This window comes from Saccostrea cucullata, unplaced genomic scaffold (assembly GCF_032062105.1).
Source record: "Saccostrea cucullata isolate Sc308-1 unplaced genomic scaffold, CSIRO_AGI_Scuc_v1 ctg1276, whole genome shotgun sequence".
Taxonomy (NCBI): domain Eukaryota; kingdom Metazoa; phylum Mollusca; class Bivalvia; order Ostreida; family Ostreidae; genus Saccostrea; species Saccostrea cuccullata.
In genome coordinates, this window is record NW_026927281.1 from 159,312 (window position 1) to 176,867 (window position 17,556).

Genomic DNA, 17,556 nt, shown 5'->3' on the forward strand with positions numbered 1-17,556 from the left:
GCTTGTAACTGTCCAATACTTTATATACCGTCCATTTTTTAAAATAATGTACATATTTTAAAAATTATGACTTAATGGACAGCTAAGGATAACTTATTGGACTATCTTAGGTCTTAAAAGCAAAATAAATAGTCTTAAAAGAACAACATCATATGTCATGCCTTTGAGACTGAAATTCACCAATGATAATAGCTATATATCAAGCACAATTATGGACACTAGAAAATTATTAATTTATAAAAATATTTAACATTATGGAAAAGATTAACGCAATATTATTTTTCATCTACATGTATATGTTTAGCATCTCTGGTATTTCTGTCTCTGAAATACAGATTAATTCAGCATTTACTTAGTATTACATGGTACAAAATGTTTTTAGAAAGGAAGAGGTATGCGTGTTAGTACACTGAGGAAATTGAGTTGGAAGGGTACAAAAACTATTATATCATTTATAAATGAAAGCTCTTCAAAGCTTACCAGTAGGTTTTAGCTAAAAAAATTATATATTTCTTCCAACTCAAATCCAATAAGGAAAATTTTTACTTCTTAAAATGTAAAAAACAATGGCTTGAAATAGTTCATAGAATCTAGCAGTAAAAAAAAATTCATACACAAGGCTGTTAAAAAAATTGGCAAATTATTTCAATATCATAATTTTCAGAAATTTAAATAAATAATTTTCATGAATTTCAATAAATCGAAAAAGGTGAAGATCTGTCAATGATTGAACCTAAAATAGTCATGAAACAATACACAAAGAAGAATCCCGAGGTAGTATCAGGTGCCTAGGAGGAGTGAGAACCGAATGTCAACTGATCACGTCCGCGGTGAGCACTGAATTTTAGTAAGGGCTGAAATTTGGTATAGGAAACATTAAAACAGTAGAACTTAATGGTGAGAAATTATTGCTGATAAAGACATTAAAACTTCATGGAATTTGCTTGTATCTTTAACTAATCTGCTTTTAAATTATCTTGGTGTAAACGCACATTTAACAATTTTGTTCCTTAAAAATATGCAAATAATACGAATCTATATTTACATGGAAGTTAATTTATAGGGAGAGAATGGTTAAGAAGTTCATGACGCTATGTCTTTGACCTTACTGTGATGTAAAGCGTATTTCTATAACAATTTAATATTATACGAAACTGTTATGTGAAAATGTCTTTTTTTTTCCTATGTGTGTGTGTGTGTGAGAGAGAGAGAGAGAGAGAAATAAAAGACCGTTGTTTGTCTTGCCTTTGTTGTGTTTTTCATAGATAAAAAAAATACAAATCTAACACTTGAGTTAAATGAATCAGACTTTTAAATGATATTGCTCTTTGATATATAACTTATATTTGCTTGCTAAGAAAAGAAAAGAAAGAATTATAATAATTAGTGTGCAGACTGCTTTCAACAGAATAACATGCATCAATCAAATAAAAAGGGCGAGGTACACGTCCACATTCCGTTCACCTTAACCTATCAATTTTATAATGTTCTTTTATAATGCCTTTTTCAATTCAATTTTAATTTGATTTTTACAAGCATTAACAGTGCTTGTATGTAAATACATTCGAAAACTGCAGTTTTTCTAAAGAACTCTTTTTCTTTTTTAAAATAAATTTTAAATTAAACTTTATTAGTTTATGGATAAATTAAATATTGCACGTAGTCCAAACTTTAAAATACGGTCATTCTGTTTAAGACCATTTCATCGAAGCAAGTGAATGCATTTATATTCTAGCAATCGATTTACCAAACAAACAAAAACAAAACATACAAGAAAACAGTGGAAAATCGTTCACAATATCTTATACTAGTATAACTTAATTTAAGTTATCAAAACTATGTAAATATCGGTAAAACAGATCACATAATTGATTACTTGTATTTTTAACTTATCAATTAAACTTCATAAAAGTTTTCCTCTGTTTTCAATAAATATCATAACAGGGAGTACTTTTATATAATAATGATGTTCCAGAGCATGAAACAAGATATCTATGAAACCTTAATTAAACAAAAATATCTTTTTTATCCGTATTTTAAATGCAAACAAATGGCATTTACTTTATTATGTCAAACAATCACTAGCGATAGGGGATTTTAGAATATATTGATCAAATAGGCAAATAAATTTTTCATACTCAATTTTTTAATTTTTCAGAAAAGGGTATTCTATGTACATTCAGCGGTATAATATATAAGATCAAATACTCTTGCTTAGATAAAAGCAATTGGAAGGATTAATTTTTTTCTTACTTCAAACTCAAGGAAAGGTTAATTAACGCTGTAAGAGTTCTTCTCCCTGTAATCAATGTTTGCTAACGCAACGTGTCTGCTGTTAGAAACTCTTGGTTCATTTTAGTTCTTTAGTCCCATTGCTCATGCGAAACAGATTTCTGGAAACGTACTAACCAGGAATAAATCATATACTAGAATATAATCGAAATATATGGAGATATCGAACAATATTAAAGCTAAAAAATCTAAAGATTAAAAACAATACAAATCTGGATCATAGAAAATACGAACGTCCACGACATCAGACAATCTCAAAAATCCGTACGAGCTAAAAAATTGAAATCACAATTTCTGTCTCCTCCCTCAGAAAGGCAACTGTATTACACACAAAACTAAAGAAATAAAATAAAGTATTTAATAGCCATTTTGTAACCACTTAAACTTCGTTGCCACGCATGGTCACCGATTTTGATGAAACGTCACCCATGCTTATACTTGATACCAGAAACAAATATCAAACAAAATTTCGTTGCTATGTGTCTTGGTTGCTATGGCAACAGCGGAAAAGTTTGAAAAAAATTTTCAGCCACTTTAAATCTTGACTGTGGCTTAATAAAAACTAGAAAAAGCAAACAAACCATTCTCACAAAAACATGACACTTTGATGTCAATTATACTGTAAAGAAACTGTTTAGAATATATCTCTAAGTAAGTGGTACAAGGGTACATTTGGAATACATTTAAAATGCTGAAAAACACTAAGTATTCACTAATGGTAGACATGAACAATATTAAGAAAAACAATGAAAATGACCTTAAGTATATAAGTATACAATATTATTCTATAAATAACTTTTATGGTTGCCATGGTAACACAGTGTCACCATGCAAAACCAGTAACTAAGATTGGGTTAATGCTACTGTCTTGAGGAAAAACATGAAAATTCAAGACTGGCAAATATGCATTCTTAGGACCTTGCAACACCAAAACCATAAGAAAAATTAGGTATAATTGCTACTTTGCAGTGTTACCATGGAAACAAAGTACCAGTGCTTAAAAGTGAATTATTTTTCGTTGCATTTAGAATTAAATTGCCAAATCAAGAAACAAATTAAAGGACTCAGCTTGAATAGTATCTATCTAAAAAGTTGAAATCATATATTGATAAAATTTGATGAATAAAACAATTTGCTATGGTTGAAGGGAAAATGTTCGATTTTGTGAACTTTATATTTATATTAAACCCTGTGTGCCAACTTCTTGCATCCACTTCGAGATTGGATGATAGTCAAAATTAAAAGTCAAGTTAGCTGTTAATAAATACAATCATAAAAGTTTTGGGAATCTACATTTAAGGGTACGTATCCAAGGAAAGAAAATATTTTTCAGGTTTTTAAGCATATATATCCATAGCAACGCTCTATTTAAAGAATCTAATCTGAATTTTTTCAAATTGGAAAACTTGCAGCACACCAAATATATTGATCATCATATATAAAGATAGGATCAGATTTAAACATACAGAGTGTTAATTTGATGGCTATATGTTGTATAAAAACCTTGGAAACCACTTCCACCCAAAATGAAATATCATATTTTGTTCTTAGTATATGTTTCAACATTTGGTCACATTTCATCCTATAATTGCTTTTTATTTTTACGTGCATGACTTTATAAAATTCAATGAATAATTTCTTTTACTTTTGAAAAAATACGTATGTAATAGTTGATTTACCAAACATGTTCATCATGCATTTGAGACATCTGCCCATCAACTTTTGGAAACGGTCATTGCCAATTGTTTGCTTTGCCGCAAATGTTAACTATGGGGCTCTAAACATGTTAAAAAATGCCATTTTTCGAACTTTAAGACATGTTGCCATGGTAACTGTAAAACATAGCAACCAATTTTTGCCTGATTTCAGCTTAGGGTATCAATGACTTTTATCATAAAGAGTTTGGAGAAATATACATTTACCTTCATGCCACAGGTCCTATATAGAATTTCAAATCATTACAGAGAATGGCTCTTAATATCATAAATCGTCTTTTTATGAGAATAATACCTTAAGTTCGACATTCAGTGACACTACCCATTTAAAAATAACATGGAAGCAGTTAGAGCAAGCACGGTCTTGTGGGATCAGGTACCACAGAGGACCATACTCCATTGCCTTTGTTCAAATATATAGGCATATTGAACGTACATACGAATGGAATTCGTAAATTAAATTTACTTATGCAGAAATATACAAGTACCTTCATCACATGCATACGGAGTTTATATCAATTCAGTCTCGTTTAAAGTTACGTTCTATGGTCGATACAATGACCATGTCAGCAAGTACAATTTATCATTGAGTCAAATGATGACTTTTTTCATACTAATTGTTAGTCCGGCCATCATTTATACACTGAATTGACGACGGATTTTTACCGTTATTTCCCGATCATGACAAGGAGCACACTGCGGGTGTGACCGGTCAGCAGGGGATGCTCACGCCTCCATGGCACTTGATCCCACCTCTGATGTTTCGGAGGTCCGTGCTTGCTCTGCTCCTATTTTGTATTGTTTTATTGACTTTGATATTGAATACTGTTTGTTATCTCCATATCCTTCTCGCAGTTCATTCAATACTCAGGAGCATGCTATGCGTTTGTACAATTTCTAAAAAGAGGTAAATTATTGAAAAACAAGAAACAAGAATATAAGCAGTCTCGTTTAAAGTTATCATTTCGTAAGTCTTATGGTCGATACTATGACCTTGTCAGCAAATACAATCTAACATTATGTCAAATGCTGAGTGACGTTTTTCGTACTAGTTGTTAGGCCATTATTTATACACTGAATTGACGATGGATTTTCCGATATTTCCTCATCATTACAAGGGGCACAGGGCGGATGTGACCGGTCGGCAGGGGATGCTCACTCCTCCATGATTTCTGATCCCATGCACCTTTTATGTCAAGAGGTCTGTGTTTGCTTTGCTCCTATTTTGAATTGTTTAATGATCTGGAATACTTTTCATTATCTCTTATATTTTAATGTAGAAACAATTAAATTATATTAAGTTAATATGTAAAGAGTGATATATAGTAAGTGTCTCAATTGGCCCCTTCAAATGAATATCTTAATTTTACTTTATATATAGATTTGATTTGTACAGTTAAATATGCGACCTTTATTGGTATATTTTCAAAATGCCGTTAATTAAGAAATAGACATCATAAAAAACAATTAAAACTGCTTATTTTCAAGCAGTTTTTTTTTCCCGAAAAATATAAAGATTTATATTTTTACCAAAGATGATCTATTCAATACTAATTAGTGACAGAAAAATTATGTATTTACTGCGCTCTTTGTTTCCCATAAGAAATAACATCAAGAAAAAATATTTTTGGCTTTTTTTTTAGATAGCAAAAATAGCATTATTTCTCATGTCATTTACAGCTAGTGAGTGCATATTTATGTGAAAAATATATTGGAAATATTTCTAATATAATCTCTTCTACAAAATAAATATAAATAAAACATATCTGAATGTCATTCTAAAATGTTCACTTATTATATACTACTGCATGAATAAAGCTTTTCAAATAGCTTGTACGCTTTAATTACACATGATTGATCTGTCACCGAAGGTCAAATTTTATATGTGTCAACTTTTTAAGTTACGCCCAGTCTGTATATTTTGCAATATATCTTATTAAAAAAATATAAAGTTAGAAATAATTCCTTAAGGAGAAAAAAGAATTCAGGATAATTCATAACTTTACGCAGGTTAACTCAAGAAAAAACGAATGAATATTGACAATAATGGGGTAGTGGAATATTTGTGACGTCTATAAGAATAATTCTTAAATCTCCAACTTCCGCCTAATATCATTTACAAACTTAATATAACTTTGAATAAAAAAGGTTCAAAATTATTGATATATATTTATTAAAAACAAGTATCCAGCGATACACATCCAAGAAGAGGCTTTATCTTCTTTATCCCAGATATGTCTGGTTTAATTTTATCAATTGAAGGTAGCTTCCTGTCTGTAGAACTGAAAAACGTAGCAATGCAATAGTCACTGACGTGTTGCTAATTAAAATTATTTAAAACGTATGTCTTAGTAAAAGAAAAAAAATAACATAGAGAGTGTATATAAAAACAACAACAACAACAAATTAACAGTAACAGACAAATTAATAGTATTTACTCACGGTTTTTCTGTAATGACCTCCTTTGAGGGGGCTTTAGATTGTAGGATAGGGATCAATTTGAATTTTTGCTCTGAAATAGGACAGTTTAACAAGAGTTTTATTAATGATTTATATGAACATCTACATGCATTTCAAACCCACAATAGAATTTACAAAATAAGTGGTTTAATGATCTCCAGACAGAATAACTTTAGTTCACCGATCCAATTTCGAAAAATGCTTCACATGGCGATTAGAATTTAAATAAGTGTATTGTAAAAAACAAATATAATATTTGTATACTTGTGGTTTTTCTTACCTTTTTTCACTAGGATTTTAACATCATCAATTATACAATGCAATTCTCCAAGAAAGTTTAATAAAACAAAAGTAAGGATTATTCTGTTCATCGCAGCAGTGTTGATCTGAAAACAAAAAAGATATTCAAAATATTTACACAGGAGTACACATCATGTTATACACAAATAAATACACAAATGAATTTGAATCTACCTGAAAAGAGTATAGATTGAAAAATTAATTGAAAAATTGAAACATAGTACATTTATAGTCTTAAACAATAGAAATTTTTGTGTAATAACTAAGTAAAGATATTTATTCACCGAAAATCCGGCTGGAAATTCTTGTTGTTTATTCTATTTTAAGGTATTATCAGAATAAATGGATTCCCGTCATCTATAACAATGGGGACAAAAACAAAACATTTACACTTACATATAACGGATCTTCTCTGCAATGTGTTGTTTAAACTGAAAACAATAATCAATCAAAGTAACAATTGAACATTTTTTTTGTTATGTTCAGTGGAAGTCATGTATTTTTAGAAAACTAGTAATGGAGCCAATATTCACGTAGGTCTGTCATTCAGGAGATAAACGTAGCTCTAAATTTTGTGAAAACGTATAAATATTAAATTTAAACGAAGAGATGCATGGAATTTTCTACTTAGCGTCAGATTGTAGAAAAAGAAATTTGTCACCACAACCTGTGTATGTTTCCAATGTCAGATTTATTAATGGACAGAGATTAAAACATTTATTAACCTGAGGACTGGAAACACCTGTAATACATACTTTGTCATTTAAATAACATTGATATTGAATTTACTAATTTTATAGTTAATTAAAGTTTTATTTTAGAACATTAATGATCCAGGTTTTTTACAAAATTAAATTTATAGTTGATTGGATTTTAAGATTTTGAAGGGTTAAAATGATTTTACAGCTCCTGGATTCTAGAGATTTTGAAGGGTGAAAATTCTACCAAGTAAACATATTTGATTTCTAACTTTGAAAATATCCGCCACTGTTAATGTGTGTTTGTATTTTTCAATTTAATAACTTTTATATGTATTTTAAAAAATAACATTTCAAAAATATTATTTCAAATGTCCATATGTATGTGTTAGTAAATAAATATATATTATTATTACAGTAACTAGACCCAAAAGGCCGTTTCACGTCGAGTTGAGAGGCGCGGATCATCAGATCAAACGAGACCCGAAGCGTCGAGTTTTGAAGATCCGGGTCTGTCATCGAGACGTGATACGGCTTTTCGGATCAAGTTACTATTATGATGATAAATTATAATATACCAACTTACAACTGGCTTCATAAATTAAAATAAATTTAAGATGAATCTTATAATATTTATCCATGAAACAAAACATAATATCCAGAAACATTTTAATGTGCAAGAAAAATAACGACATGTTTCTGCGTACTACGTCATCAGTTTCAGAGACTGTGATATGGCTTCAGAATAGCACAGAGTGGTGATCTGTAAAAAGAAGGAAATTGGTGGGTATATAATAAAGTTTAACGCTTTTCTTGTATGCGAAAATATCATTTGCTCTTCTTACGTTCTTACGTTTCTTACTGCAGTCTTATGTTTTTTTTTGATTGGATGGCATGACATTGTTTTATTTACCAAGTTTCCTTCCAATTTTTTAAAAAAAAATTAGATTACATGTAATGAAGGAAATATTAAAGGAATACAACTTACACTTTACCCTAGTGATAGAGCGTCATCCAAGTCCGAAGCAAAACGAAATGTCACCGGCCACAATGGGTTCCGAATCTCATTGCAATCTTGATCGTTAGTCCATTATTTATACACTGAATTGACGACGGATTTTCCCGTTATTTCCTAATCATAAGGAGCACACGGCGGATGTGACTGGTCGACAGGGGAAGCTCACCTGTTCCCCTCGCTGATGTTTTGGAGGTCCGTGTTTGCTCTTCATGCTCCTATTTTGTATTGTTTGTTTATGAACTTTTGATCTTGAATTCTGTTCGTTATCTCCATACGTTTCATCGTCCAGGCAGGGTTGATGTTTTCATACTTATTATTTCTCATTTCTCTATGGTCGTAGGAACGTGGGGTATAGGGGGTGATTTATAGAAACTATAGAAAGCAATAGAAAGCTCCTGTATGTTTGTGCGCCCTCAATACAAACGTATGACAATAACAACCCTTTTTGATGGTTGTGACAGGTTGACAGAGAATGCTTACTCCTTCGTGACACATGATCAAATTCAAGATGTTTTTAGAGGCGGAATTCCTTTTCTTCCAGTAAGTATTTTTATAGACGTTTAAGCTTAATCTATGTTCGTAATTCTTTCCGTTTATTAGTTTTTGAATAAAGTTTGCTTCATATAAATGTAAAATAGGTCTATTTATTACTCATAAGCTCAACTGCTTATGGAGGCCTTCTTCTCTAAAAATTACTCAGTGATTAAATATTTAAATCAAAAATCGAATATCGTTTAACATCAATTTTGGAGTACTTATGTGTTTAATCATAATAAAAAAAAATTGCAAATGAGCAAAGACCAGGTTAGTAAATTTACAAGTTCCATATGTATTAAAATAGCAGTAATATGTGACGTCAAAAGAACTATATGCGGTATATTGCATATCTTTGCCCCCCAAAAAGTCACATTTTGAAAAATTTGAAAAGAATTCCATATGAGAAATATAAATTAACAGAACATAATAGTTTCAAAGTAGTTTATTGACAATTTTTGTTTTTATGACGTCACAAACTAGTCCAAAATTTCACATCATTTTTTTGAAAGAATGGTAAATAAGGTGTTAACAAGTTTTGTACGTTTTTTGATATTCTACACATTATATCAAAATATTGAGCCTGACAATTTGATACAAAATAACGTAATATATACATTTTTCTGTAAAAATCATGGAAATTTAAAATTTGCGTCATGTTTGTGACGTCATTTCAAACATATGACGTCATTGCTTATAAAAATATTCAGTGCTTTGAAGTCGGTATATATCCCCCTGTATAAGAAGATAATTAAGTATTTCTCCGTCAAAGTTTGATTTGGGGGGCAAATATTCGTTATTACCGAAGAAAGTTCTTTACCGTTTAGAATGGTAAATAAGGTGTTGATATGTTGTACGTTTTTTGTCAGTAGGTTTGTTACAATTGGATACAATGTTGAACATTATTCTTGAATATTTCCTGGATTAATTGTAAAACATGTATTTAAATGAAAAATAATGATTGATTTTTTAAAAATTTAAAGCAAATACTATACATCTTTGTAAAAAGAATTTTTATGTATTTTAGGAATATGTATAGATATGAAAAGTTGAAATTAAGTTTGACTGTTGAGAATATCAGTTTTCTTTCGTTAGAGCTGACAAACTAGAAATGTTATCATTAAGATTTAAAGACGATTGGATTTCTATATACATGTATACATGTATACATGTATTTGATAAAGCTATATAAAAATAATATTCCACAAGTTTTGTAGTCTCTCTCGGTTCTTTTTATTCATAACACATGTAAATGAAACAGGGAGATCGTTTTAAATAATGTGACAGCAAAACACATCTTTATCAAGTAGCATACTGAATTACACGCAGAGATGAGATACAGCCTATAGATGAATAACAAACTTACACGTTTCAGTTAATAATTACACCACTCAATAATGATTCCTGCTTAATTTGAATTGATTATTTTACTAGTCTTTCCCATGTCCATCAAACATGTTGAACAACATTTCAGTAGCTGTTATAAGCACCTATAATGAGGGATTACCGGTACGCTCAGATTCTCCTGTTTATTTTGAGGCTTGTTTTGAGATGTACTCCTTAATTCTCGGATTGTTTTTCACTTTCTCTATCAGAGTCCCAAGCTTGGGCGGAATAGGCGGAAGTTTAACAAAATCACCGACTTGATCTGTTGTGTCAAAGAGCAGAAGGTCTGCAATCGACATCTGAAATGAAAATAACATTCAAAAAAATTCATTGCACATAAATGCATGTACGAAATTGAAATTTATAAAATCAAAAATATAGATAGAGAAGGTTTTTTTATATGAACGTTTTATTCGGTATCTAAAAAAAGAAAACAGCAACTCAATTAGAAAGCTGATATAGATTCAATAAATTAATCAGATAGAATGCAAGTGTCAGTGATGACATCTAATTTTACTTATTAATGAACAAAAAGAGTCTACTCAAAGTTATCAAAATGATAATATATATACTTTGAAAATAGCAGATTAAATAGTGAATTGAAACTATATCTTCCGAGATACTAATAGGGAGGTGCCAGCTGTAAAATATGATTAAAATGCAGTCAAACATAATTTACCAGGTACTTACTTTATTTCCTACAAAGAACGCATCCCCTCCATTATTTTCCATCAGAATTCCCTCCATTAAATTGAAAAATTGTGGCAGTTTGTTTTCTTCAAGATCTTTCTTTAATTCTGCTTGTTTTGTTTCGTCTTTCTCGTACCAAGCAGTAATGACGTATTTTAAGAAGTCATCATTAGCCCCGAGAATGACGTCAATTTGCGTACTTTCGTCATTATTTTCACCATATAAACCTAAACAGAAAAGTAGTTTCAAGTGCAAAAAATGCTAACAGCTGTGTTGCTAAATTATGAAGGAGCAAGTATAAAATTTGTTGAATATATCTTAATGTATGACATTATCATTTATTCAAAAACATCTTAAGAAATAATGTCAATCAGTTTTCTGAATATATTGATTAAAAGAAACAAACTGTGATTTTAATGACCATGGTTATATTTCACTAAATTCAGTACATTACAAGTTAACTATTTTATGCAGTTTCCAATAACATCGAACATTATTATACTCCTGTTAAAATGTTTCCTATATAAAGTTCAGAAGGTGAATATAACTATCCTTTATAGTCCACGCATAGCAAAGCTATACCCCGGGGTATAGTTTTTGCTACCCACCCTTGGAAAATTTTCATGCAATTGTTGCCACCAAATTTTGATTTCGAGCGATAAATCTTTAAATTGATGATGGCATAATGACTTCATTAGCCTTGTGACGTCATCAGGATTTCAGATTATTTTTTTCAGAATTAGCTTACTCCAAAAAAAAAATTTCAAACCTCAGAAATTATATTATACATCAGTATAGTAAAACGCTTATCCACCGGTTGTGAGTGGGATAGCTCTTTTATCAAACCCTTGACAGGAACTATTCCCCTCGGACAAGCCCTCGGGGAACAGTTCCCTGTCGCGAGTTTGATAAAAGAGCTATCCCACTCACACCAAATGGATAAGTTTATACTATTGAAAGTGTTTACAAGATGGAAAAAAATTCCTACCAAAGGCCCTCCCGATGTATCTCAAAATGGCACCAGATTGTGGAATAATTCGGTCATCCACCTGCAGACATGGTAATTGGTTCTGTGGGATAGCTGTTGAAAGAGCATAAATATTTAAAATGTAAAAAAAAAAATATGATAGTTAAGCTATTCAAAATATTTGAAGTAGTATGTTTAACCCGTGTTAACATGTACTTCTTTATCCTATGTATATATAAAACAATGGATATTTTTTTTATATCATACATGGGGATGATACAGCATGTTGGATAAACCTATGTATGGCAAGCCAAATTCACAAAAATGAGCTAAACAGAGTTTCAGAGTCGATAAACTAGGTTTATCCGTTATGAATTATAGTTTACGGACGGTAAGCTATAATTAACATCATATTTTACATCTGTAAACCATAGTTACATTTGTAACGCGATAAATACAGTTTCACTATTCGTAAACTATGGTTTACAACTCTTTACTATAGTTAACAATCTGATCAATATAGTTTCACGATTTGTGAAACTATGATAAACAACTCTTCAGTATAGTTTACGATTGTAAATAATAGTTTATCATGTTTATATATCAACAAAATCTATTGTTAACGCTTCATTACAGACATATAAACTTTGATTTACATTCGTAACCTACAGTTAACCACCGTTAAACATAGTTTACAGATGAAACTTTAGTTAACAAATTGTTAACTATAGTTCACGGTTTGTAAACTATAGTTTACAGTCGATAAACCTAGTTTATCAACGGTGAAACTATGTTTTATGGCACGCCAAATTCACAAAAATGAGCTAAACATAGTTTCACAGTCGATAAACTAGGTTTATCGGTTGTAAACTATAGTTTACGGACTGTAAACTATAGTTAACAACGTTAATCTATATTTTACATCCGTAAACCATAGTTAACGCGATAATCTATGTTTCACAACCTTAAACTATACTTAACACTGAAAACAATCATTTGCAATTGCAAAACATATATTATCTGATAAATACAGTTTCACAATTTGTAAACTATAGTTTACAAACCGTTAACTATAGTTAACGATCTGATAAATATAGTTTCACGATTTGTGAAACTATGATTAACAATTCTTAACTATAGTTTACGAATGTAAACTATAGTTTACAAACGTGAATCTATGTTTATCAACAAAATCTATTGTTAACGCTTATTACAGACAGATAAACTTAGATTATCATTCGTAAACTATAGTTAACAACCGTTAAATATAGTTTTACAGATGAAAACTATACTTAACGAATCGTTAACTATAGTTTACGGTTTGTAAACTATAGTTTGCAGTTGATAAACCTAGTTTATCAAATGTGAAACTAGGTTTATCTCATTTTTGTGAATTTGGCGTGCCATAATGTTTTAGCTCATTTTTGTGAATTTGGCGTGTCATACCTATGCTTTATCCACGGGTAGATGCTTTATTGATAGCACTTCAAATTTTGACACGATCCCCCGCCTCATGATTTTATTTGATTGAAACGTGTATTTGTAAAAATCCTTTAATATACCGGTATGTCAAAGAAATATCTTATTTTATCAAGGTACAGAAGCTGTTCTGGCTGCTTGAAGACGGATGTTAATCAAACCGTATTCGAAGAAAGTAAAGCCTAGCAGTTAAGTTGTTGTTATAAGATTCCCTTAACATCTTCAACAATGATATATTATGTCATACTACTTACACCTACCTAGTAATGTGGGTATAACTTACCGTGGACCAACAATGAATCTACAAGAAGCCTTTTCTATAGCACTTGTTGTACTAGTACAGTACAAAATATTTAAGAAGAAGGTACAGTTTCAATACATATTAAGCCCTATATTTTTCTAAAATATAAAAGTGATAGAAAAAATAAAAATTTGTTCTTTCTGAATCATAGGAATTCCCTGCAGTAAGAATACACAAACAGTTTTTCTCATATGACCTCCTAAATGCTAATTGTGACGTCATTAACTTGTGCGTTTTCCCGTATTTTCTTAAAAAGTTGCAGAAGACATCAATTTTCAGTGGAATTTTCTTTCAGAAAACATACTCTGCCACCGTCGCCCAGAAAGATTGTGAGATATGTAATTTTTCATAGTATTTTACATAATATATCCAAAAATTAAAGCGGGCGACGGTGGCAGACACTATTTTCTAAAGGAAAATAAGCAGAGAAATAAGTCATTTTGGGGCTTTTCTGCATAAAACGTAGAAATGTACCAAATTAATGACGTCATATTTCCGGAAAGGCCTTCCTTTATGCCATATTCTTTAATGATTTATCATATTCATCTTCTCAACTATTGTTAAAGCCAATTTCACAACTTTTTAAGAACATTAAATTTTTAGGGCACAATAAAGCTCAAACTGTACCCTTTTCTTTCATTATCCATCGGTGCTTACAACTTTTAGTCAGAAGTTCGCTTCATGTACAGCTCCAGCAAATGTTTCATAAAGTTTTTGAAGACGCAGATGGCAAAACTTCTAAATTTTGAAGACGACCTAATTTCTCTCGAGGCATGATAACATCAATGGCGCTAAGTCATCAAGGTCTACGTCATCAATTTTTATAAAAATCATTCCTGTAGTTTTACAGGGGAAGTCTCAAAGTTCTGTTAAAACAAAAGTCGTATGAGATAAAGAGAACATCTATAATTGTGTGGTTTGATATTGGCTTTATCAAACTCTTTGAAATGGTGTATATTAGCGCACGGACTAGTCTTGACGTTAAGGCAATTTCATTATAACGTCAAACATTTGGATTTTATGGACACACACTACATTTTCTTTATTATGACACACTGCAAAGTACTAGCAATAATAACAATAAATGTAGATTATAATTCATTTAATTATTAAAATTCATAACAATACACAATAATTTACGAGCGTCAACAATGTAAACAATTAGTATACAAAGCTGAACAATTCATTCTGATGTTTCACTAGATTTATAACAACGTCATGAATAGAAATATTAATTTTCATTAAATATAACGTGTTTTCTAATCCTTGTAGTGTCTTCGAATTTGTACGCACCATTGAAAATTCGTATACAGTGTATACCAATCTCAAATCATTCAGCAAAATATATTCTAATAAGTTGGAGTTGTTTGAACAAATATTTTGTCTCTGACGTCGTTTCAACCGTATTAAACATAATTTTGTGATTGGCCCTGGTCCCTTCGGACGGGCAACGTCGCTGTTTTCTGTCGAGTATTTAACACATATTTGTTAAAGTTTTTGTTTAGTATTTTCAATATCTATATTGTAACCGATACTTTAGATATCAGAAAATGATAATAGCCTTTTTATTTGTGTTACATATAATTTTTACTACGCTTTGACTTGTGACATCTATCTGACTTGGTTTTTCATAAGAAATATTTTGATATACAAAAAAATGTATATAGAACCATTTACGAGGGTTGTCCCGTAAAATCGTGGACAAAACGTTTTTCTCGAAAAGTAATGGGCGCACTAAGCTGAAAATTTCAGTAAATGTTTATTTATCATATTTAAGTGCATGATAATTTTTTTGATAAAATATAGGCAAAAATAAAGATTTTATTATGCTTGAATGTGCACGGGGCATTGTCCTACGGCGCACGGACAAAAAACTAAGGTTTTATTAAAGAATACACAAGTTTGAATTCAAAATAAAAGTTTTAAATACATAAGATTGGATTAAAATTATCTTAATTCAATTCAAAAATCAATTTTTTAGTCTTTGTAAAAATTTCAAGGCATTTGGTTAATTTTTGGCAGTTTCTTGAGCATTCGAAATGGGAAAGTGGTAAACACAACACACGAAAAATGGCGACGTTTTATGACGTTACGGCGCACCGGAGAGCAGTTCCGTTATAACTTGATGTTGTAATGACACCTTTAGAGACTTGAAATGAATATAGAAGAAAAGAGATTATAAAAATGTCACCATATCTTAAGTATACAAATGAAATAGCAGTTTTCTTAGCGAATTCTTTTTTGATCGAGTCCCTGGGGAGTACAAAACATACGGACAAACTCCTAATGTAATAGCAAAAGACGCTGTCACAGTAGACCGCCGATATGAGATTTCCTATTAGTTGAATGATGGTGAGAATATTGTCCGTAACTTACTGATAAATCTTCAGAAGATCGCATGAGGGTGCCAATTGGTTCTTCGGCTGATAATGGAGACTAAAGAATGTGTATCAATGAAATTCCTAAATTTAATTCGGACTCATCCAACTTCATTTTCAGCAAAGATAAAACGTGATGCTGTTTTAGACACTTTGACGTTATAATTCATGCGCCGTAAGGTGATACAATACATTGCGTAAAATCTCATAATTTGTTTATTTATGCATATATTTATCTGAAATTTGCTGTGTATATTACTAAAATATGTACTAGATAATAGTGAAAATTTTAGAACGCAGTGATGTTTATTTTTCACACTAGACAACTTGTCCACGATTTTACGGGACAACCCTCGTATTTTAACTAAAAACGTCTTTGTCCACGAACTTTTTGGACAACCTATATCAGAACTTGTATTTTATTGAAGTTCTCACTCAATTTGTCGATAATTATCATTTTAAGCCAAGCTGCACGTTCTACGTAGCTGTGTTACGCTTAGTTAACTAATAAATCATAACAATTAAGGACAGATGATACAAACAAAAAATTGATGCCTGGATTGGTATATATTTTATGGGGCTAATTTCATTGCAAATGATGCAAATAATAAATTTCTAGAATCTAAGAAATTGTAAACCGTCTGTGATGTTCAAAAGTATGCCATTCTGAAACCATCCTTATTAATCTAAACATATATTTTTCACTTGAAATTCCATTTTTGGGCAAATTTGAATAGAAAATTAAAAATTATGCGGTGAAAGTTATTATTTTTAACCATTTAAACATGACCAGAGTTGTTATTTTTAAATTCTTTGACAAAAGTTTGTTTGTATCATCTGTCCTTAAGTCACAACAAACAAATCATAATGAATAAGTCATAACAGGTAAATCAATGTCCCTCCAGGGCTTCCGTACTTTCCTGTTAGTGTGTCAATACATCAATCCTACACATGTCTCATTACAAAAAAATAGTACAGAAAAAAATTCATAAAGGTGTATAGGACAGTGCACTTACTTGGTTTGACTTTTAACCATTCTTCTCTTGTAAACCTTTTGTCTTCGAATTCTTGTCCTGCGGCTGTTAGGGTCAATCTGATTATCTCAGCACGCGCCTTAATCTCAAAGTACATCAGTTTGTAGGTAGGCATAATGTACTTTTTAACATAAAATTAGTAATTACAATCAACTCAAATCCCTGATATTACTCGTTCTGAATTTTTACCTTTTTGTACTACAGGGTAGTACAAAAATTATAGCTTTATAACTTATTTTTTCTTTATATTGTGAGTTCGATGAAGCATATCTATGGCACGCCAAATTCACAAAAATGAGCTACA

At 30.7% G+C, this 17,556-nt stretch overlaps 1 protein-coding gene across 1 annotated transcript; it reads right to left on the bottom strand.

The window, feature by feature from the left end:
- Window positions 1-10,286: 10,286 nt before the first annotated feature.
- LOC134273952 (glutathione S-transferase 1-like) lies at window positions 10,287-17,442 on the bottom strand. The gene is made up of 4 exons (XM_062756182.1): window positions 17,235-17,442; window positions 12,082-12,174; window positions 11,094-11,320; window positions 10,287-10,702 (listed from the first exon to the last, which is right to left on the bottom strand). Exons 1-4 carry the CDS (start codon window positions 17,365-17,367, stop codon window positions 10,547-10,549), a joined length of 609 nt encoding a protein of 202 aa, XP_062612166.1. The 5' UTR covers window positions 17,368-17,442; the 3' UTR covers window positions 10,287-10,546.
- Window positions 17,443-17,556: the final 114 nt, after the last annotated feature.